Source organism: Ursus americanus, chromosome 9 (genome assembly GCF_024610735.1).
Source record: "Ursus americanus isolate L20-20 chromosome 9, mUrsAme1.1.p, whole genome shotgun sequence".
NCBI lineage: Eukaryota > Metazoa > Chordata > Mammalia > Carnivora > Ursidae > Ursus > Ursus americanus.
In genome coordinates this window covers 24,692,224-24,718,094 of record NC_142135.1, presented here as the reverse complement: position 1 = coordinate 24,718,094, position 25,871 = coordinate 24,692,224, and the positions used below count along the sequence as shown (strand labels likewise).

Below are 25,871 nucleotides of genomic sequence, written 5' to 3'. Positions count from 1 at the left end.
ATAAATAAATAAATAAAATGATAATTTAAATATAAAAAAATATTAAATATAAAGAATTTCATACTCCACATCAATGATTACCCCTATTTCCCTAGATCAAGAGCTAGTGACAGCTGCAAAATTAGCTAATGGTATCACTATAGTTGAAACCGGCACACTATGGGCTCAGTCATAATCTGTTCACTAGAAAATCTCATAATATAGTGTTGTCAGAAGTCGACAATTGGAAATATTGAAGAATTTTATAATATGCAGAATGGGACTATTCCCTAATAATAAAAAGTGAGACTAACAAGGCGGAGTACAGAAACTCCTCAGCTGATTTTTATTTCAACCTATGAAAGGTGATTGATTTGAATTTTGACCACATGCCAGGAGGAAAAGTGGGATAGCTTAGCTGCAAAATACTCCAACTCCCACTGAAGCCACTAAAATATTTATTTATTGAGAAAGACATGGGGATCCAGACAATCTGAAATTCAGGGAAGACATCAGGTTAGAGCATAAAATGAACAATTATACTATGATAATTGCAAAAATGTCACCATTTCTTTATTCCATCCCCCTCTTATACATGCCTGCTTCCATATATCTTTGTCATGCTCTCCTGATCTGATCATTGGCTTCTTTACGTGACTCTTTTTAGCCAATGGGATGTTAGTAGACTGAGTTAAGCAGAGCTTGAAAAAGAGCCTCCATTCCCATTTTGACATGTTTGAACCTCTGTGATAGGCATGAGAACATGCCAAAAATATCCTGTTAGTGGATGAGAGCCTTTAGTTTTGCCAAATAACCTTAGTTTGGGATAACACATGTCAACAGAGTTAACCAACAGGGAGAAACGTGAGTGAGTCCAGCCTAGATCACCAGAGTTACCAAACCAACCCCTCTGAAGACTGAAGAACAAGTATTTATTCTCCATGCTCTTGAAGTTTTCTGATTGCTCCACAGTATCCTCAGCATATCTGTGCTTCTTTCAGACACTATGGAAATTGGATCACACAGAACACAGGTATAGCAGAGATGAGGGCCAAGGACTGAGCCCTGTGGTATTCCAGTATCTACAAGTGAAAAGCAGGAGAACCTCTCCAGGGGTCCAAAGAATGAAGGTATGTTAGGGAGAAATCAATGGGAAAAGAGGGCATCTGGGGAAGCAAGCAAAGAAAATGTTTTAAGGAGAGCTGATAAGCAAAATGTGTTAAATGCTGAAGAAAGGAAGAATAATTTGAGAATTTACCTCTAAATCTGACCATGTTTCTACTACTGGTGACCTTAACAGTAATAGATTCAAGTGAATGGTGGAGGCAAAGCCCTAATCAAAGCATATTTGAAAAGGTGAGATTAAAAGTGAACAAAGTGAACAAAGAACATATAGACAACTTTGTGAGAAATTTTTATGAAAGGAGGACCAGAGAGATGGACCAGAGAGAGTACCAGAGCCAAAGGTAAAGCAGAGCCAAGAGAAGTTTATGTGTTTTTGTTTATTCTAAGAGGAGAACAAATACTATATCCCTTTATGGAAAATAATGAGAAATATTTATTGGAAAAAATTGATGATACACGGGGCACAGAAGGCAATTGCAGAAAAAATGTCACAAACTAAACCAACCAACCAACAAACAGCACTGACCAAAAAACCCTACAAGTATAGGGTTTGTTGTACCAAGGTTCCATCATGTTCCTAATTTCACACATACATGTAGCCATATACCCCAAAGGTGGGAAACCCTGAACTCAGTCAGAATTATCATCCTCTTCCATCTTTAAATGCTAACAAACTTTTGTTTCCTGGTCTAACTCAAAGGATTTTTCATTAACACATAATTAGTAAACAATGGAATTGGTTTACTCTAGCAATATAATTTATTATTTTCTGATCATTCATTCCACTTACATTTATAAACATTTACGTCATCGCATTACTATTTTTGACACCAAGTAATAAAGATTTCTAAGTAAACACAAGTAATTTTACAACAGAGAGTATTCTAGCATTTCTATGTAGTGATAAATATTTTATATTTCTAATCTAATGTTATCATGCAATCCTCCATAATAATTGAAGGATTGTTGATTTATTTGTACTATGATTCCACACACTTCCCCAGAAATGCTTTAGAGAACTTTTGATGATCTCAAAAGTTCTTGACTTATTCAAGTATCTAGTAAAATCACATCAATTTAGATTTGTATTTATTTTTCTTAATACAGTAGTGTTATAATACATTAGCAAAGTGAATTTCAAACAATTTTTTTGGTCAAGTGGCAAAAAGTGTAAACAGAATAATAAAGACTATTGAACAGACATGTTAACATGAGAAAATCAAAATAGGTGTTAAGGATTCAAAAGTCATGTAAATCTTTAGGATTTATTTAAAACTGTGCTATTATCAATGTCTGTTATTTATGTTTATATAGAATGAAGCATGTGAAGTAATGCTGAGTTGCATACATCCAAGTTTTTACCTGGTCATGTACTATGATACACTTCGTTTATCAATTTCAGATGGACATCGTGTTATCTAAAATGACAATTTGGGGTGCTGGCTGCCTCAGTCAAAAGAGCATGTAACTTTTGATCTCAGGGTCATGAATTTGAGCCCCAGTTTGGATGAAGAGATTACTAAAAAAATGTTATTAATTAAAAAAAAATTTTAGGGGCCCTCGAGTGGCTCAGTCACTTAAGTGACAGACTCCTGGTTTTGGCTCAGGTCATGATCTCAGGTCCTTGGAATTGAGCTGTGCCTCCAGCTTGGTGCTCGGTAGAGAGTCTGGAGATTCTCTCCTTCTTCTGCCCCTCCCCTTCTCACACTTGTGTGCTCTCTCAAATAAATAAATAAATACTTAAATTTTTTTTAAATTAAAAAGATTTTATTATTGAAAAAAATAATACGAATATAATACAACTTCAAAGTAGACCTCCATGACAAAATTTAGTTTGTGTGATGAATGTACTTCAGTAATTTTTAAATCAATTTCTGGTAAAATGACATACATGGTTTATTAGAAAAATATAAAGTTTGAGTTACTGATATTGTTAGCATATTTTCTATTCTAAATAAAATTTTATCAATTTGACTCAAGAGAGCACAATGAAATAATATATGGTCATAATTAAAGAATTTAAAAATAATTAAAATGTAATCCAATAGTCTTTCAGACTGTTTCTTAAATTAAATTAACAATGTATGCAAAACTTCTCAACAAAATACTAGCAAAACTAATCCAACAGTACCACGATCAAATGGGATTTATTCCTGGGCTACAAGGGTGGTTCAATATTCACGAATCAATCAATGTGATACACTGCACTAATGAAAGAAATGATAAGAACCATATGATCCTCTCAACAGATGCAGAAAAAAGTTGGATTTCAAGATGCATTGACAAAGTACAGCATCCATTCTTGATAAAAATCCTCAACAATGGAGGGATAGAGGGAAGGTAGCTCAACATCATAAAGGCCATATACAAATGATCCACAGCTAATATAATCCTCAATGGGGGAAAACCGAGAGCTTTTCTTCTATGGTCAGGAACAAGATAGGGATGTCCACCCTCACGATTGTTATTCAACATAGTACTGGAGATCCTAGCCTCAATAATCAGACAACAAAAAGAAATAAAAGGCATCCAAATTGGCAAGGAAGAAGTCAAACTCCAACTGTTCACATGATACACTATGTAGAAAACCCCAAACACTCCACCCAAAAACTGCTAGAACTGATACATGAACTCAGTAAAGTCAACAGGATACAAAATCAACTTACAGAAATCTGTTGCATTTCTATGCACCAATAATGAAGCAGCAGAAAGAGAAATGAAGGAATTGATCTTATTTACAATGGCACTAAAAACCGTAAGATACTTAGGAATAAACCTAACCAAAGAGGTAGAAGACTTGTACTCTGAAAACTATAGAAAACTCATGAAAGAAATTGAAGATGACACAAAGAAATGGAAAAATATTCTATGTTAATGGATTGGAAGAACAAATATTGTTAAAATGTCCGTAGTACCCAAAGCAATCTACACACTTAATGCAATCCCTATCAAAATACCACCTGCATTTTTCACAGTGCTAGAACAGATGATCCTTAAATTTGTATGGAAACACAAAAGACTCTGAAAAGCCAAAGCAATTTTGAAAAAGAAAAGCAAACTGGGAGGCACCACAATTCTGGACTTCAAGCTATATTACAAAGTTTTAGTCATAAGGACAGTAGGGGCACAAAAACAGACACATAGATCAAAATCCCAGAAATGAACCCATAACCATATGGTCAACTCATCTCCAACAAAGCAGGAAAGAGTACCCAATGGAAAAAAATAGTCTCTTCAATATATAGTGGTGGGAAAACTGGACAGCAACATGCAGAACAATGAAACTGGACCGTTTCTTACACCATACACAAAAATATATTCAAAATGGATGAAAGACTTAATGTGAAACAGGAAACTATCAAAATCCTAGAGAACACAGGCAGCAACCTCTTTGACATTGGCCACAGAAACTTCTTACTAGACATGTCTCCTGAGGCAATGGAAACAAAAGCAAAAATGAACTAGTGGGACTTCATCAAGATAACACAGGAAACAACAGGTGTTGGTGAGGATGTAGAGAAAGGGGAACCCATTTATACCCTTGGTGGGAATGCATACTGGTACAGCCACTCTGGAAACAGTTTCTCAAAAAGTTAAAATGAGAGCTACCTTATGATCCAGCAATTGCACTACTAGGTTATTTACCCAAAGGATACGAAAATATCGATTTGAAGGGACACATGCACCCCGTTGTTTATAGCAGCATTATCAACAATAGCCAAATGAAGGAAAGCACCCAGATGTCCGTTGACAAATGTCCATTTACTCAGCCATCAAAAAGAATGAAATCTTGCCTTTTGCAAAGACACGGATGGAGCTAGAGTGTATTATGTTCAGCGAAGTTAGTCAGAGAAAGACAAACACCAAATTATTTCACTCATGTGGAATTTAAGACACAAAACAGATGAACATGGCGGGAAAAAAGAGATGGAGAGGCAAACCATGAAACAGACTCTTAACTATAGAGAACAAACTGAGGTTTGCTGAAGGGGAGGCAGGCCAGGGGGTGGTTGGTCTACATGGGTGATGGGTATTAAGGAGGGCCCCTGTAATGAGCATTGAGTGTTATATGTAAGTGATGAATCACTAAATTCTATTCCTGAAACTTATATTACACTATATGTTAACTATATATGTTAACTAACTAGAATTTAAATAAAACCTTGAAACAAACAAATAAATAAACATACGTGAAGAAGCAAAAAATTAATTAATTAATAATGTGGAGCCTTTGAAACTACACACAGAAAAATTTGCTTTAAAATTACAGAAAAATAAACAAAATTTCCAAAATTGTTGAAAGGGAATTCTTATTTACATTATAAGAAGTTTGTGTACTATCCAACATAAATCAAAATATACCATCTATGCTTTCATATGTCAAATCTTTCTCTAACTTATAATGAAAAGAAATTCATATAGATAAATTCTCACTTCTTACATTAAAAAACTCAAATCTGAAAGATTTGATAAATTTCTCATCTGAACGCATATCATTTTTAATTGCCTTGACTTTATTTTCTATTTTTTCTTCATGGCTACTAACCTCAAGAAAATCCTTTTGCTATTTTTTTCTACCCACAAGCCAAAAATATTTCTAAGCATGGTATTAGTGTTAATGATAAATTTATGTTAAATTAGTCTTTTATTTACATGCTCTCAACATTTTTAGCTTTTTAGCAAATTTTTAATTCATAACTTTTATAAATTTTATGTCAGAGACAATAGTATTTTATATATATACTGTATATAAAATATATATACTATATATAAAATATATATATACTGTACATAAAAATATATATATTATATAAAATACATATAGATATATTTGTTCCATAAGTTGTGGATTTTAAATCCCCGCTTTTGTTTGCCTTTTAATATAAGGATGACTTTAAAAATTTATTATTATATTCAGCAGCTTTCACATTTTATTTAGTGTAATCTATCAATCTTTTCCTTAGTGACATATTTGCCTTTTGGCTTTTGTGGTTAGAAAGCTTTCCTGACCCATGAGCTGACAATATTCTGCTGTAATTCTTCATGGACTTTACATTTTCATTTAAAAAATTTAATTACTCACAGTCATCTGAAATTTATGTTGTGGTACCTGTGTTAGGAAATCAACTCAATTCATCCTATAAACTCCTACTACTCTGATATAAAACAAGCAAACAGAAGTACAAAAAGACAAATGAGAGACTGATTATACAAATAGATGTAGATAGAAAAACCCTAATGGAATTATGATGGAATAGGTAAATCTTACACTATGGAAAGACAGTTCAACAAACACTGCTAAAAATAAAAGATGGGAAAGAAGGAAAGAAATAGCACTCACGTTCAGATGATATTCACAGAATTATCCAAAAGAATATTAATTAAACTGTTATTAAATGCTTTTTAAAATAATACTAAATATGAGAAATACAAATTTGAAGTTATTAGATAGAATCTACCCTTTTGAAGGATCTTTATAAAATGATTCATTTTTTAAAAAGATTTTATTTATTTATTTGAGAGAGAGAGCACAAGCAGGGGAAGGGGCAGAAGCAAAGGGAGAAGCAGACTCCTCGCTGAGCACAGAGCCTGAAGTGGGGCTCGATCCCAGGATCCTGGGATTATGACCTGAGCCAAAGGCAGACGCTTAACCAACTGAGCAACCCAGGTACCCTATAAAATGATTCTTAAAAGTATCTTTTATTTGACATTTGAAAAGGTGTTTGAAATTTATCTAAGATTTATGGAATCCAGATACTGCAATGGTAGAACAGTATACACATGTCCTGGGAAACAATTTTCCCTACGCCTCTCAAGTTTTCCATATCTTGTAAGCAAGTTTACTGATTGTTCGGCAGCGTTATGAAAATATTATCTCCCTCCAGAGCAAAGGGCCTATTTACTTACTATCTACTGTAAAAGATCCTGGTTTCCTAAGTGCAGAGTTCATCTCCCGTAGCTCAACCCACTGTATATGTGAGCGTCATCTGGCCCTCCTTTTACCGTCCTATAGAATCAAGGCTTGGGGTCCTGAACAATTGCTGATACTCTGGGTATTTGTATTGCTCTATGTAATAAAGTCCTTGTCCCTGACTCAGTGGTTTTGTGTCTTCTGCCAGCATCTCTGAAACTGTGTCAGGCTAATTTGTTGACTTTCAAGTCGGGCAAAATCTCAGAATCTTCACAGTTCTTGACAATATGTAGATATAGAACTATAAAGTTTTTACACATGGGTCGGTAGTTTCTGTTACTCCATTGTCACTCAAAGAAGATAATTATATTTATTGAAAAGACCAAAACAACACTGTGTTACAGTTTGGCACGTATCGCTGCCTTCGGCTCTAGGCATCATTTTCCTGCCACCGTATCTGTACAAAGATGTGTTTCATTGTTCCAGGGTCCTTATAATTATCCATAAAGTTCTTTCGAAATTTTGTTAAGCACTTGCTTAAAGGATTGTATTGATAAAATGAGTATTATTTAACTAGTTTTTGTACAAGACTTGTCATTCTTCCGTTGTGTTCTCCCTTCAAGTCAATGGGAATGACTGCCTCATCGCGCTCCCATTCTGTCTGACCTGTTAGCTCAGAGCTGCAACGTGTGAGTGGATTACTTCTCGTCGCCTCTCTCAGGGTTTTGACCTTTGTCACTAGAAGAGCACTGTGCATGTGTGTGCATGCGTAAAAAATGTCATCCCTCCCTTTGGTTCAAATTGAAAATGGATTACTGTCCCATTAGCACTTTGATTCTAGGGAAACTTAGATTAGGGTGCTACTGCATAACTTTTTGAATCCAGATAACTTTGGATAAATTGTCACTTCCATTTTCTTATTTGAACAACTTTCTAAGAAAGACAAAACAAATACCTCGATACAGTATTCCTTTTAAGAAGATGGAAATTCGAAGAGTTTATATGTCATGACCAAACATTATAATATAAATGGCTATACAGTTATATAACAATCTTTAATGTTGACTATATATTAATATTATGGATTCACTATTTAATATATTAATATTATGTCACTATATAATATTGCATATTATATATTAAATGCATAGTATTGATATAGCTAACATTCATTGAATGTTTACATATTACACACTGCTTCTGAATGTTGCATCATTAACTCCCTGGATCTTCAAAACATCTTGTAGGATCAGTATTATATTAATCATTTTACATTACGAATAATTGAGCCTCACAGCATTTGAGTGATAAAATCAGCATTACATATGAGGTCTTGTAACACCATGTTTAGCACTTTAAAAGTTTATCTATTACCCTACATTTCTCACTAAGAAGAAAGACATGTTATGTTAAAAAATACATTCGTTTTAAAAAATACATTCATATTAAAATGTGATCCTCTGAAAAATAAAAATCTGAAACACATCATAAGAATTTATTTATTTATTTATTTATTTATTTATTTATTTATTTATTTTAAGATTTTATTTATTCATTTGACAGAGATAGAGACAGCCAGCGAGACAGGGAACGCAAGCAGGGGGAGTGGGAGAGGAAGAAGCAGGCTCATAGCGGAGGAGCCTGATGTGGGGCTCGATCCCATAACGCCGGGATCACGCCCTGAGCTGAAGGCAGATGCTTACTGCTGTGCCACCCAGGCGCCCCCATAAGAATATATTTAAATTGTATCCGACCTATACAACAGAATATAAAGATGTACTATTTACTAACTTAAAAGAAATCAATTTACCAATATAAGGAGAAAAAATGTGAAGAATACATTAACTTTATCTCTTTTTAGGAAAAAAATGGATCCAATTAGGTTGATTAATTATAAAATGCATCTTCAAACTTTCTGGTTTTTTCTCTCCTTGTATTTGCTATCTTATGTTTAGCTATCACTTAAATGAGTCACTCACCATGATATACTAGGCAGAATTTTAAGATAGGCTCCAAGATCCACCTTTTTTCTCATCATGAATGCAGGTGAAACCTATGGATATGATGAGAAAGTTGCCCTCTTCATTAGATTACATTATATGGCAGTGGTGGTGGGACAGTCACTCCTGTGATTATGTTATATAGGACTCTTTACTAATCAACTGGAGAGGAAGGTAAAGTCAGACAGATGTGTTCCAGGTAAGTTGGAAGAAAGCCAGGTTGTGAACTGCCTTTTGCGGGAGGAATGGTAAGGAAATACAGGCAGCCTATACAAACTGAGAAAAGTCCCTGGTCAATACCTGGCAAGAAAATGTGGATCTCAATCCAACCACTGTAAGGAAATAAATTCTACCAGCGAATAGTAAGCTTAGAATAGGAACCTGGTCTTCGGTGTAACCACCGAAGTGTTTGCTAGCCAATACCTTGACTGTAACCTTATGATATCTGAGCTAAAAACCGAGTCAGACTTCTGACCTACAGAACTCTGAGATTATAATTTGTGATATACTGGTCTGCTAAATGGTGGCAACATTTATTACACAATATAAATATAAAACCAATATAGATGAGAATGATCATTTTGTGGACAAAATGCCTTTAAATATCCCTACAAGAAACGAATGCAATGACACAGCTACATGGAAATGCACAATGAAATACTGCATGAAGCATAGCCAGTGATGACTAGTGCTTGACAATTAAGAACAAAAGAGCACACTGTCAAAGATCTGCTTGTAAGATAAGAAATATAGTGTTCAATTGGAAGCAGGGTGAAAGAACCAAAAGTACTAGTAAGTGCCTTCAAACATGACAGACAACCAAATTATGGTAAATGCAAATGAATATTAGGAAAACTATTTAGAATATGCAATTATTTTAGCTACAAATTGGAAATATTATCGTTAATGTAATAATTAGATAAAAAGAACAATAGCTAATGAACATTTAATTACCTGAATAATACTAAAAGCCCCGCAACCCATGCCTTGAAGTCAATTCACATTTCATTATATGAGGAAACAACACGTTGTTTAAAGAATATTATTAATTAATATTGCTTCAGATTAGATTCCTGCGTTCCTTTGGGTTTTTTTGTTATCTTTTTCACATATACTTCCTGTTATGACTTTGCTTCCCCAATGACCAAATAAAAAACTTTTTGTGTCTTTTTGAGTCTTCCTTTCTCACCAGGGAATTCCATTAATTAAGGTTTTGATAACAGCTTCCCACATTCATTAACGTTAGAAGTTGACTTTTTAAAAATATGATTAAAAGCTATACAAAATTTTAAGAATGTTCTAGACAAGATAGCATATTGTACAGAGAGAAAAATTATAATTTTATTGGAATATTGAATGCATTTTGTAAACTATGTTTTCTTATGTGGTATGGGAAAAATGACCAAAAATCCATCTTAAAACTGAGAGTTGTGTAATAAGTACTAAAAATGGGATTTTATGCCAATTACTTCTCTATAAGGAAATATAATTTTATTTTAACAGTATGCATATTCATTGAATCAAAATGATTGATGCTATTTACTATTGCTGTTAAAATATCTGCATTTTATTTTATGTATGTTTATTTTTTATGATATTAAATGATAACTGTTAAAGAGCATAACTGTTTTTATAAGGAAAAACTCATTTCAGATTTAATTTTCTGTGGTACACCATCATTCGTACAGTCAAATAATAAACATTAAATTATATTTTTCTAACTTACCGAATTTCAGTAAGGGGGAATCAAGATAAATTCACAAAGTAATTTCTTAACCAAGCTTATAGTATACTTTCTTGTAAGCTATTACATTATAACAAATTATCACAATGTATGGTCTTTGAATGTATGAAACAAAAAAATCTTTGACTTATAACTGGAATCTTAAATTATCACTGTCTCAAACTTCATTCTAACACACATATCAAAATGATAAATTATAGCAATTGATAGAAACACTTTTAGCAACATATATAAAAGAAGGAAATTCAATGTGAAATGAGATTACATACTAAGTTTAATAATTCTATTTCTGTGTAATAAAATACAATCTTCAACATTATCCTATCTTTTCCACATGAATCACAAAGATTAAATAGGTCATATATCACTGGTTTTAACAATTTTTCATTTTCATCTTGATTTTCTTGTTATGCTATATGAGCAATTTCGTATTTTTAAAAATGCTTTATAAACCATTTACTTCAGGTAAGTAAAGATTTTAAAGCAAAGAACATATGCATAAAAGGAAAATAATTTTATGTATAATAATACATATAATAATGGCTTTTCTCAAATAAAAAGACCCAAATTTCACCAAACCTTATTTATCTAAGGTAAATATCAATGAATATCACAAGTGCTAAGTGGTTAAACATAGCCTACACCTACCTTTTAAGACATTGACTGGCATTTTGATTCTCGGCAGGTGAGAGATATATTAAATCTTTCCTCTTTACTGATGAAATTATTAGATATCTGTATATCAGTTGATTTTAACAAGCATGTATTAAGTGTTTTCCATGTTCCAGGAGGCATGTTTGCAAAACAAGTAAAATAGATACTATACCCTTAAGCTACTCATAGCCTATGTGAGCAAAAACATATGAAACGGTAAGATACAATATTGTGACAAGGTGTGTACATATCTAAGCACATAGAAAAAGATCACTGAGCATTTTGGGCTCAATCCTGCATTCTATAAATGAGTTTCTGTAAATGATTAAGGCCTGCACAAAGTCTGGAAGAATAAGAAATGGGTGGGCCAAAGATGTGTGTACAGGGTGTTCAGGGAAGAAGAGACAGAGATATATGGTAGCATAGTTTAAATAATATAGTGTATGTAGAAATTTATTTCGTGAATTTAGGTAACTGGAGAGAAGCAAAGCTGAAAAGCTCTCTAACTGTGGAGTTTGTTTATGCTACACTGTGCAGAAATGAGAAATGTTTAAATGTCCGAAAGCATTTGTGAACTGAGAGTACTGTTGAAGCTCTTTTGGGAGTATGGTGAACGTGATCTGTACTTTCCTGGGTAACATATGTAAAACAACTCAAAAGTTAATAAACTTGTTTATACCCATCTACAGATTTATTGTAACACTGTATCTTTTAACTCCCTTTTGAAGATGATATTTAAGTAAAAGGCTTATTTGTGTCATTGTCTGGATTGGGATTTTGAACACTTCCAACTGTTTAAAAAGGGGGAAAGATAATCGCGATTTAGCTAGGAGGTCACTTTAAGATTAAGATGTTTCTATTCTTACGTAGGCTGACTCTATGAAACCTGAAAGGCAAAAGATTTGAATTTGAGCAAGAGGAAAAATTGTCTTTACATGTATGACATCTGTTTTTTTAAATAAAATATCTTTCATTTATCTTTAAAAGTATTTAAGGTAATGATCCATTAACTTCTTTTATGAACCTAACTTACCTTTATTGCTAGCAAACTGTTTAATATATTTAATTTTATTACATAAAATTCTCTTGCTACAATTCAACTGTCTTGCCAGAAGCGTAATTAACTTGATCCTAGATTGTAAGTTCTTCATTAAATTTCATGATACTGCAGTTTAAATTTTTAAAGCTTAGGAATTGAAAATAACCCCTAAAATTAAAAATCACTAACGTTATTTGATGTTCTCAAGGATAAACTTTTAATAAACATGTGTGACAGATAGCTAAACAGAATAGTAAGTAGTATAAATACCCATTTGTATGTCAAGTATTTAAAAAGGACAAAGAATATATAGGTCACCCATAATATATGTAAGAATGCAATTCAACTTTTATGTTTCATATTGTTTTAATATACAACACTATCAGTAATTTTTATTTTTATAATATACTTTTGTACTAAATTCTATGTGATCCTATCCATTTAACTGTAAATGGAATTATAGTTTATAGTTAGATATAAAACAGGTCTCCAAAATGTATACGGTTTACATTTGTAGGGAATTTATACATATTTTTATGTTAATGTAATTTTTTGTTAAATTCTTGCTTATTACATTTTTTTATATAATTTTCTAGGGTGGGAAAATCCATGTAAAATCTTTAGCACTGTGATTGGCACAAAGAGAACACTCAGTGAATGTTACCTAGTGATAGTAGTGTTAGTAGCCAAATTTGTTTCTGAATTAAAATATGAAAATGATTTAACAGTGTATTTTCTAAAGGTGAAACTTGTAACCCTATGATTTCTTAATTACTTAGTCATACACATCAATAATCATTAAGGCATAATAACAACCTTGTGTTTGAAGTGAGTTTTTAAGACTATACTCTATGAGTCTGTTTCTGATCATTGAATTAGTTCACTGGTACTTGCTGAAATTATTCATTGAGATTCTTGCAGACATTAGAGTAACCGCTTACTATAATACATATAATAACATTTATTATGTACATAATCCACTATATGCTTTCATTATATTACTTTGTTTCCACAATAAATGATTCCAAAATGGTAGTAGATTCCATGGTATATAAGTATATGCTCTTTTACCCATAAAAAATGGTTATACATCTTTGAAGTAAAATGTAAAAGAATTCTGTTATACAAAATAACTTTTAGCAGAAACTGGAATATATTTTGAATGCTGTTTGGCAGATTTAGAAAAGACCCGAGAACATTTCTCACTATGTACCCCATAGAACACAGATCTTATCATGTTTATCTTGATAGAATTTTGAAAAATGGTTATATGACTATTCAATGTAGTATACTTTAGTGTTTCTCGAATTTACTGTTTCATAGAACAGTATTTTAGTCATTTGTTTTTATTAACATAAAAAAATGAAACCAAAGTTCTGTAAAAAAACAAACCTTGGGAAATAGCGACAAGATATTGAGGTGTATGATAGACAGTATTGAGAAAAGATAAAGATAAATGCAGCTAGATATTAATGGGGAAATTTTCCACAGAAATTTAACAACTCACAGCTTTGACTTCAAGGAGTTTAAAAGAAAAAGTATTTCCAGTAAATGATTAAGTGCTCTTTATCAAAATTTATCAAACACACCCTTCAGAGTTTTAAGGTAAATGGGCTGAGGTAGGGCAGTAGAAATTTGTAAGAACTGAGTTCTGCGAAGATCAGAGACTGACATATTTATCAATTATATATTCTTTATTGGACTTAAAATTGTAATTGCAATGAATATTCTAGGAGATCATTCCCTACTCTGATTCAGGACATATAACTGAGGCCAAGAATTCTATATTTTACATTTTAACAAAATCTCCAGATGATTCTGATGCATGTGGTCCAGTGTTGGCACATTGAGAAACACAAATAGATGCACAAATATTACTGATAAATAGAGATCTCATAAATTCTAACACACAAGGACAAGGTTTTAGGACACTTTAAAAGATTAAGATGAAAGGCACAGCAAAGGGGGTATAGTCAGTGGTATTGAAATAGAGTTTATGGTGACAGATGGTAGCTACACTTGTGATGAGCACAGCATAATCTATAGACTTTTTGGATCACTATGTTGTACACCTAAAACTAATGTAACAGTGTGTGTCAACTATACTTCAAACAGAAGGTAACTAGGAAATGATTATATAGAGGAAAATGTAATGAAAATTAATGAGATTCAGATATTAGGATCATCTAAAAAAAAAAAAAACAAACCAAAGCCTGAAGGTATAAATTTAGAGAAAATGTCCAGATTAGCAGATTAATTTTATTGTAGCAGGAGTAAGGTCCAGAGTTGTAATTTGAGGTAATTATGGAATGATAACTTGGATCCAAAACGTAGGGATGTGAAGGAGCTTTGAAATTCCAAACTGTTTCTGGACTTCACAATACGGTAGTCCCGCCTTATCTGCAGTTTCGCGTTCCTCCGCTTCAGTTACCCTCCTTCTGACGAATCATCAGAAGGTCAATCGTAGCCTAACTCTACATCAGAGTGCCTACGTCATTCACCTCGCCTCATCTCATCACGTAGGCATTTTATTATCTCATATGGTCACAAGAAGGGTGAGTCCAGAATATTTTGAGAGAGAGACCATGTGCACAGAACTTTCATTACAATATATTATTATAATTATTCATTTTATTATTGTTGTTGATATCTTACTATGCCTAATTTTTTAAAAAGATTTATTTACGGGCGCCTGGGTGGCTCGGTCGCTAAGCGTCTGCCTTCGGCTCAGGTCGTGTTCCCAGGGTCCTGGGATGAAGCCCCACATCAGGATCCCTGCTCAGCGGGGAACCTGCTTCTCCCTCTCCCTCTGCCTGCTGCTCCCCTGCTTGTGCTCGCTCGCTCTCTGTCAAATAAATAAAAATAAAGTCTTAAAAAAAAGAGATTTATTTACTTTTTTTTAGAGAGAGCATGAGCGAGGGGGAAGGGGCAGAGGGAGAGAGAGACTCCTCAAGCCGACTCCCCATGAGCACAGAGCCCAGCGGAAGTCAGGATCGGTCTCACCACCCGGGATTGTTATTACCTGAGCCGAAATCAAGAGTCGGACACTTAACCAACTGTGCTACCTGGATGTCCCACTATGCCTAATTTATAAACAAAACTTTATCATAGGTATGTATGTATAAGAGAAGATATAGTATATAGAGAGTTTGGTAGTATCCATGATTTCAGGCATTCACTGAAGGGCTTGTAACATATCCCCTGTGCTTAAGAGGGGAATACTATACACCAGCTGACCTTGACAGTATCATTGGCCATGGTTAAATAAATACAGACCTGCAGCTATTTCCTCTGTAAAATGTCATGTAGTATCCCATGGTATGGTAGGACAAATGAAACTCATCCCTTACTCTCCCCAGCCCCCCGACCAAGTATCTCTGGAATCAGTGAATATGTCATGGGACATGGCAAAAAGAACCTTGCAAATGTAATTAAGTTAAGGAATTTTACACAGGGAGATTAGACTTGTTTATCCAGTTGGGTCCAGTTTAATCACACAGGCCTTTAAAACCAAGAAATTTCTCTACTCAAAGTCAGAGATGTGTGGCGGAAGAAGGTAGTGGAGGGATGCTTCAGAAAGGGAAGTCAGAGAAATTTCGAGTATGAGAAGGATGCAGTGCCCCACTTGCTGGCTCTCAGGCATACGGCCCAAGTACAAGGAAGAGAGAGGCCTTCAGGAGCTATGGGCACTAGTATCTTCCCAGAACCTTCTGATAAGAGCCCAACCAGCTGATATTTTTGTTTCAGCCTTTAGAAACCCTGAACAGAGAAACTAGCGGAGACCACGAGGACTTCTCAGTTCCAGAACTGTGAGTTAATACATTTTTTTAACATGCTAAATTTATGTTCATTTGTTATAATAGCAACAGAAAACTAACACATGGTAGAAGGTACCATTACAAATCAATTCTTGAAGATGTTCTGTAGCATGAATACCAATCCCTCAATACTATGTGGACACCTATTACCTTATATTTTAAGTTAGTACTTCCCAAACATACATTTAAATGTCATGAAGATCTGCGAATCCCTTTTTATGGAAGCAGAAAAGACAGAAATAGAATGTTGTATATGTAGAAAGAATGGAGAGCTTTGAAAATATTTTTGAGTATATTTCATAAAACTTGACAGTCAAACCAGAAAACATGGCAACATCTTAACTCATCTTCCAAGTTACTACATTTTCAGTGTACTTAGTACTTACCAAAAGAATAAACTAACCTAAAATATATTTATACTTTGACGGATAGAGTGCCGGTTTTCTATTAAGGAGCCTTTAATAGAAAATTATTGTATTACCAACCCCTTCAATATTGCCAAAATTACACTTAAAATTAAACCTTTGTGCTTTTAGTGTTTTGAACTATGAATTAAGTTGCCAAGATAAAAATACTCAACTATTGTGAAAGCACCTTAGAAAAATAATGATTTTTACTAGCACAATGGAGGAAAATAAGTCGTAGAATGCAGCCTCCCCTGCTAGACAAAAGATAGTTCAGAAATGTATTGGGTAGAAAATAGTGTTAAAAATTGCTATGATGTGTCATTATTTAGGATATATAAAAAAGAGAAAACATTTTTACTCAATTGTTTGTTAAAGGATATTTTTTCTAGTGAGAAAGATAGCACTCAGATGAAATGTTTGATTTATAACTTTCCCCACATGCAAACTGTTAACCTTTATACTAAAGCAATTCTACTTTATATATGCTTTCCAGTGTGCTCTTTAAACATATCATATTATGAATTATTATGTGCTTTAGAAAGTAACCACCCCTGCTACTGTATCTATATTTGTATCTGTGTATCTGTTATGATGACTTTAGATCTGGTATTGTACATTCTGGTAATATGGCCCTGGGAAGGTGAGTTGAAATCTGATATGCTATTCCTATAGGTAGGGACGGGCTCTTCCCTAAAGGAGGTACAACTTTTTTGTCAGATCACATGAAGAAGAAATTACAAGTCCATGACCTCCATCTGAAACCTTCAGGAACAGAGTATTTTTACCATCAGAATTTATAAATAAAAAAGGAACACATGCAGATTCTGTACATTTGTAACACCATCAGCAGAGCCTGTGGTACACCAAATTATCAAACAATATTTGCATAATGAAACATGAGTATCCACACTATGCAGGATAAATAAAGATTATTAGTGGCCTCCAATTAGTTCAGGTCAGGTTTTGATGCCAAATGGTTTGTTCCACCTTCCAGATAAAACCTTTAGTTTCAAGAGCTTCTTAGTTTTCCTTTCTGTGGTTTTAGGGACTATGGATCTGTGGGACTGGAAAGGCTGGTTTAGAACGGAAGATGTAAATGCTTGTCAATTAATAGGTCTTTTCTCTTGACTAGCTTGTGGAGAAGACAGATTACCAGGTTATTTTCTAGCAGACAGGCAAAACATAGAGGAAAATAGGGTGGAGTCTGATGCCTGAATCTTGAATCAGACCTAATTTCCTGTTACTTTCATTTTGTGTGCTTTTGTTAATGTCTAACCACATAATGGTTTCATGGTCTCATCTCCAAGAAGATTTAAAGGAAAGATTTTCCTCTGTTTAGGAACACAGCAATAAAACAGTAAAACCTACTAATTTTCGCATTTTATTATATATTAATGATTATTAAGAAGGTGACTCTCAGGACAAGGTTTGAGGTAATAGGATGAACTGTATCTTCCTTCCTGGTGATTCTTCTTCCATTTCCATCCTAGAGAATTTTGGTTTGACTCTATAAAACTGGGTGGTGGTCCTTTTATATTGTCATCACTTACCTTCATAATATACCTTAAAACCATGAGCGCTAACTGCAAAATCACTGGTCAAACGTAGTGAGAACACAGATTTAGTACTTGTCACTGGCGGTGGCAGATGGAATCCTGTTAACCTAAAAACATAAATGGAATTAATTGTTAGTGCTATAGACATTTTACCTAATAGAGTTGAAAGAGCATTAAAAGTCATTTTATCAAATCCACAAGCTTTGTATAAGTATGTGTATGTGTGTGTGTGTATGTGTATGTGTGAGGGTTTATAAACAAATTTATGACATATTGATTGAAAGTCACTCATCAAAAACAATTGATGTAGGTATATATAAATATATAATTTTATTTACATACATATGAATGTGCATAACTATTTATCATATATATTACATATATCATCTCTATGAAAATATTGATTAATTTAGACTTTGGGAAATGAGTTGTGAGAGTATGTGTTCTTAGGTATCTTTTGCTCCTGATTTTAACAACTGAATATTCAGAAGATATTTTGTCAAATAAATAATTTTCCTGATATTTAGAATATATTTATACAGTGGGAAGTATTTATTAAAATTTAATGTTAAAGAAAGAGTTGTGATCTATGAAATCTTGAAACTGAAAAGTCTACAAATGATGAGATTTTGTTTTATCAGTTTCTAAACTTTAAAAAAGTTATATTAGGGGCATCTGGGTGGCTCAGTTGTTAAGCATCTGCCTTTGGCTCAGGGCGTTATCCTGGAGTCCTGGATCAAGCCCCACATCGGGCTCCTTGCTCCACTGGGAAGCCTGCTTCTTCCTCTCCCACTCCCCCTGCTTGTGTTCCCTCTCTTGCTGGCTGTCTCTCTCTGTCAAATAAATAAATAAAATCTTTTAAAAAAATAAAAATAAAAAAGTTATATTAAATTTAATAGTTGCAGATAACTTTTTGGTTATATTGCATTTTTAAAAAGATTTTATTTATTTGAGAGAGAGAAACAGAGAGAGAGGGAGAAAGAGCACGAGTGGGGGGAGGGGCAGAGGAGAAACAGACTCCCTGCTGAGCAGGGAGTCAGATGTGAGCTCCAATCCCAGGACCCCAGCCAGGATCATGACCTGAGCTGAGGGCAGATGCTTAACTGACTGAGCCACCCAGGCACCCCTATACTGCATATATTTATAAAACAAATATTTGTCTGATATTTTTTACCATAATTTATTAAGTATTTTGCAAATAACTTATTGCATATAATTACAAGCTTGATTATACAATTGATTTACAATTGGTACTTTGCCTAAACTAGGAAAGAGAAATTCAAAATTTAAAAAAACATACACAGGATATAATTTTTCTAAAACTAGTGAAAATACTAATTTTTATTTTTTCTACAAATTGCCTTTTATGTTATTTATTTTCTCATTTTTATTATTAATATAAGAATAAGAGTTAGTAATTTTATGCAGTGGAATTATACTATTTTTTTAAAAACTTGCTGTTTTTGTCCAACATTGTATGTGTAGGATTAATCTACGTTGAAATTACCATATACTTCATTGATAGATAGCAGTAATTGTCACTTGTCTCCAATGTGTTTATACTCTAAAAATTATTAAGAACCCCAAAAAGATTTTGTGGGCTTGATTTATCGATATTTACCTTATTTAAATTAAAACTGAGAACAATTTTTTACATGTGCATTTATTACTTTAAAAATAACCAGGATAAGCACACTGCATGTTGACATAAATCATATTTTAATTCAAAATAATTCTCTTTTCCAAAACAAAAATGACAAGAATGTATTGTATTCTGTTTTTGGAAATCTATTTAATATCTGGCCTACTGGCAGAAATCAGTTGGATTCTCATATCTACTTCTTTATTCAATATTTTACAATATGCTGTTTTGGTTGATGGGTATGAAGAACTCTGGCCTCACATATGTAGTTGAAAAAGGGAAGAGAATTCTAATAACTTTTGCAGATAAATGGATACTCTTCTTTGATACTACATGATGTTGAATTCAAACCATATCAATTAATTTTTATACCCTGTGGCATTAAAATCCATTGCTTCACCTTGTTTTTATAATGGGTCCTTTTTACCCATGCATTTTTTAACATGTATTAGTAATTTGAAATATATTGGTTCACTGAGTTAGATCTCCCAAATGTTGATAAATTATATTACAATGTATCAAAAAATCACATTTATTTTTATTGCTACTGATCTCATTAGAAAAATCTTTAAACTTGGGGAAGCTCTAACACTTACAGTAATGGAGTGAAATTTTCCAAAATTCTCATTTTTTACTTGGAAACTCAGATTTCATCATGGACAACAAATCCTGTCAGTTGTTTTCCCTTGAAGTAACAATTCAGTTTCAGTGTGTGTGTGTGTGTGTGTGTGTGTGCGTGCAAGCATATATTGGAAAAAATACATAACAAATACCCATGTTTGACTAACTATAGTTTATGTTAGTCACTCAAGTAAAAAAAATGTTCCATGAAAAAGTGGCCAGTTCAGCTGACAACTTAATTATGCAACTGTTTTTCCTTGAAACAACCATCATATTTTGGTAGGCATAAGGTTTGTGGGTTTTGTTTTGTTTTGTTTTTTTGCATACTTTTCATTTTGTTACACAAGTCATTTAAAAGAGGGACATTACAGGGTAGACATTTAATAACTATAACTTCAACAGGAATATTCTCATGTACAATGGATTTTTTTTTCACACTGAAAGCATGTGGCAATGCTAATGCAATGCATGTGGCAATGACTAATGACTTTGTACAGTTTGAGGTCACTAATTGATGTTTTCATGTACCAGCAGTTTTACTCATCATTACTTTTGTACCATGAGGGCAAATGTCAACACAATGAAAGCAGTATGAATATTGTCTCAGTACTATTATGGAAACAGTTTTGATCTTGACCCCCTAAAAGTGTCTCAGGACCTTCAAGGATATCCATGGATCACATTTTGAGAACCACTGCTGTATAGGAATCTATTGCAATAAATATCCCACACTAAATTTATACATTATACTGTTGATGGACATTTGGGTTGTTTATAATTTGTGTTTTCATCAACATTCTTGCAAAAGTTCACTTGTACACACCCATTATTAATTATCTCATAGTTACATAGGTCTTGGTAGAGCATGGCTCAGCTGATTCTCTGCTTTGAGCTTCATGAAGCTGAAATCAAGGTGTTAGCTGGGCTGCATTGCTTCTGGAGCCTCTGGAGCAGAATTTGCTTTCACTTCCAAATTTATAGGGCTGTTGCCAAAATTAAATTCCATGCAGTTGTAGGACTAAGGTCTTGTTTCCTTGCTGGCGGTTGACTTGGGGTTGTTGTCAGGTTTTAGAGATTGCTTCCATTTCTCAGTTTGCAACCCCCTTCCTCCATCTTCAGAATCAGCAAGGAAAGTCCATGTTCTCATTCCGTAATTCTCTTGGGTCTTTCCTTGTACCTCATCCTTCTGCTGCTGCCTCTTCTGCCTCCAGATGGAGAGAGTTCTCAACTTTTGCATGCTCATGTAATTAAATTGTGTTCAAATTGATAATTCAGATAACTTCTATTATAACATCTGTCTCAATTCCATTTGCCAAGTTATTTTTGCCATGCGATGTATTCACAAGTTCTTAGAGAACCATTATTCTGGGATCATTCTGGTTCCTATAACGGGTATTTATCATTGGCTAGGAGCGGCGTTCAATATATTTTTTACACAAATTTGTTCATCATGTTAGAGTGTTCTCTGTGCTGACTATATTTTTAAAATCAGATCTATTAGTTACTGAAAGAGATATGCTAAAATCTCACAAGAGGATTGTAGATTTTTAAAAATTTTCCTTGTAGTTAGTCTATTTTAAAATATACTTGGGGGCCACATTATTAGATGTACACAGTTTAAATTATTGTATTTCCTGGCAAATTGAACATTTTATTCTTTATGAAATGCTACTCTTTTTAGTTTCTTTGGGGGATGGGGCCAGAGAGAGATGGAGAGAGATAATCTTAAGCAGGTTTCATGCCCAGCACAGAGCCTGATGTGGGCTTGATCTTACAACTCTGAGATCATGACTTGTGCTGAAATCAGGAGTCAGATGCTTAACTGACTGAGCCACCCAGGTGCCCCTAATCTATGTCTAATAATGATTTGGTCTGAAACTTTATCTTATCTGGCAGTAGTAAATCTAAAACTTACTTCATTAGAATTAGTCTAGAACATCTTTTAACTTTGGTGTCCTTATTTTTTAAAATATGTCACTTATGACCAGAATATACTAGGCTATACTTTTATATGCATAAAAGATTATACTTTTATAATTTAATTATATAATATTGGTCTTTTTGTTTACAAATATGTTCAATGAACTTACATACAGAGGATTACAACAGATCAAAAGTGTACATACTGCTGAATTTTCACAAATTAAATATTTCAGATCAAGAAATAAAACACTGCAAGAAATACTGAATGTTTGCTTATGTTTCCTCCCATTCATTACTATCTCACTCCTCCCCGAAGATAACCACTCGCCTGAGTTCTAGCTAAACTAATTTTGCATGTTTTAAACCTTTATATAAATGAAATTACATATAATAAAATTATTTCACTCTGGCTTCTTTGACTCAGCATTATGTTTGTACTATTGTAGAGGTAGTATGGAGATTAACTTTCATTACTACATAGGATTTCATTTCATTCCTCAATTTATTTAGCCGTTTTACGGCTAGGGGATTTTTCTTTTTCCAGTTGGGTCTTTTATAAATAATACTGCCATAAACTTTTATTTACATGTTTTGTAAGCATACATACATATTTCTACTGGGAATATATCTACTGGTGGAATTGCAGGGTCATTGAGTAACTAATTAGTTATTAATTAACTTTCTAGATGTTTTAAAACTTTACTTCTTGATATGAAGATGTATAAATAAAATATTTCTCACTTTAAATGCTCATACTATTTTTTCAACAAAACAAACAAACAAACAAACAAACAAACCCCGAGGGACATTATCAGGAAGGAAACAAAAGGATGAATGGTTTTGCAGCACACAAGAATTCTGAAAAACTACTTACATCATAACCTGCTATGATGTTATGACTGTTACAGTTGTACATCTAATGTTATGTTTTGAGTGATGGCCCTCCAAAAATACCTGGGCTCTAGTCCCTGGAATTTTAAAATATGTCACCTTATATGACAAAAAGAATGTTACAGATGTGATTAAGTTAAGAATTTAAGACTGGGACTTACCTTAGATTATCTGGAAGGGTCCAGCGTAACCACAAGGGTCTTTATAAGAGTGAAACAGCACTAATGATATACTATATGTTGGCTAATTGAACTTATATTTTAAAAAGGGGAAATATAAAATTAGTTAATTAGTTAATTAGTCAATTAAGTAATTAACTTTAACTAGTTAACTAATTAATTAATTTTAAAAAGAGGGAAACAGGAGGGTCAGAGAGAGTAGGATATGGAATAACAGAGCAGAGGTTAGAGTGATGTGATTGCTGGCTGTGAAGATGGAAGAGGGACATAAGCCAAAGAATGGCAAGCAGCCTCCACAACCTGGAAAAGGCAAGGAACAGATTCTCTTCTAGAGCCTCCGGATTGCTAGACCTGTTGACACCTTGATTTCAGCCCAGTTAAACCCATTTTGGAATTCAGTTTCCCAGACTGCAAAATAACACATTTATGTTGCTTAAACTACTAAGTAATTTGTTGCCCCGACAATAGGAAACCAACTCATAGCTGTCTTTTGGATTTGGAATATAGATTTTTTTAAAAGTGTTTAAAGTATTAACTTAGATATAAATGAAAACAGAACTCTGATAGAACCTAGTGACCACTCTAAATTGCTGAGACCCATGTTGATCTGCAACATGAGTAGATTCAAAGCCTATTAGTGCAAAATTTATTTGACTATAACTTTAAAAGAAAAATTTCTCTGTACAGGTGAAATATGCAATTTCACCCTCACATTTTAGAAGATGCAAGTGAATGGGAGAAATTAAATAATTTGATCAAGTTCATAGTAGAGCCAGGTCTAAAGCTGTGGCTTACAGTGTCCCATTTTCTATTGAACACTTTGTTTATCCTGTCATGGTCTTTGACCCATTGATTAAATCAAAATATTAAGTATTTGAACTAATGTACAAATAAACACACAATTATTTTACGTGCAATCTCATTTGACACCCACCCATTCATGTATATTAACTGATCAGTATTTTTAGACAATATTTAGGACACTGTACCATTTAAATTACCCAAGATGATAGTGAAGGACAATGCAGAGTATGTTTTCCTCTTATTGAAAACTGGTTTTCTATAGTTATCTGTAAATAATGAGCATGTTGTGACATGTTGTATAATGTGAGATTTAGTTTTCTTTTTCTTTTTTATTTCGATAAATAAGGAAGGATGTATGTTTTAGACTTATTTCCATGATAGTTGTATCATTATGTGGATTTTCAGTAACTTCTTTTCCTCCCTCCTATAATACTTTGCTTGACTGATCTGAAAATAAACACGTTCAGTTATGAATCCTGTTAGTTGTAAGTACCTTGTTTTACTGAGCTTCACTTTTTTTTAACTTTGTAAATATTATGTTTTTCACAAATTGGAGGTTTGTGGCAATCCTGCGTTGAGCAACTCTGTTGGCACTGTTTTTCCAACTGCATTTGCTCACTTAGTATCTTTGTGTCACATTTGGTAATTCTTGCACTATTTCTAACTTCTTCATTATTATTATATTTGTCATGGTGACTTGTGATCATTGATCTTTGATGTTGCTATTGGACCCTGTTACTATTAATTGACTTGCTGTAATCTCATGATAAAACTTTAGGGGATGAGGGATGGCTTCTTATGGTTGAGCAAAGAAATGGTTTCTTGAGGTGGAGTTTACTCCTGCTAAAGATACTATGAAGATTGTTGAAATGACAACAAAGAACAAATATTCTAAATCCTTTGTTTAGAATATTCCATAATTAGTTGATAAAGCAGTGGCAGAATATGAGAGGATTGACTTCAGTTTTGAAAGACATTCTGCCATGGGCGAAATCCTATCAGAATGAAACTCTATGAAAGGAGGAGTCAATTGATGTGGCAAATTTCATTGTTTTCTTAAGAAATTGCCACAGCCAGCCCAAACTTCAGCAACCACCACCCTGATCAGTCAGCAGCCATCAACATGGAGGCAAGACCCTCCACCAGCAAAAAGATTATGACTCACTGAAAGCTCAGAGATTGGTTAGCATTTTTTAGCAAAAAAGTATATTTTAAGTTAGGTACGTCCATTTTTTTTTACATAATGCTATTGCACACTCAATAGACTACAGTGTAAACACAGCTTTTAAAAAAATATTTTATTAATTTACTTGACAGAGAGAGAGAGAGCACACAAGCAAGGGGAACAGCAGAGCGAGAGAGAGAAACAGGCTGTCTGCTGAGCAGGGATCCCAATGTGGGGCTCGATCCCAGGACTCTGGGATCATGACCTGAGCCAAAGGCAGACCCTTAACCAACTGAGCCACCCAGGCACCCTGTAAACACAGCTTTTATATGCACCAGGAAACCAAAAAAAAAAAAAAAAAAAGACTTGTTTTATTGCAGTATTCACTTTATTGCAGTGGTCTATAACTAAAC

The 25,871-nt window shown here is 33.6% G+C and overlaps 1 protein-coding gene across 4 annotated transcripts in view; it reads right to left on the bottom strand.

Moving 5' to 3' along the window:
* CSMD3 (CUB and Sushi multiple domains 3) overlaps nucleotides 1-25,871 on the bottom strand; it is a 1,146,349-nt gene that overhangs the window by 956,620 nt on the left and 163,858 nt on the right. For all 4 annotated transcript variants that reach the window (XM_045805628.2, XM_087864412.1, XM_045805629.2 and 1 more), the window contains exon 3: nucleotides 18,228-18,340. In XM_045805628.2, the coding sequence (XP_045661584.1) occupies nucleotides 18,228-18,340 (113 nt within the window). The remainder of the gene's footprint in view (nucleotides 1-18,227; nucleotides 18,341-25,871) is intronic.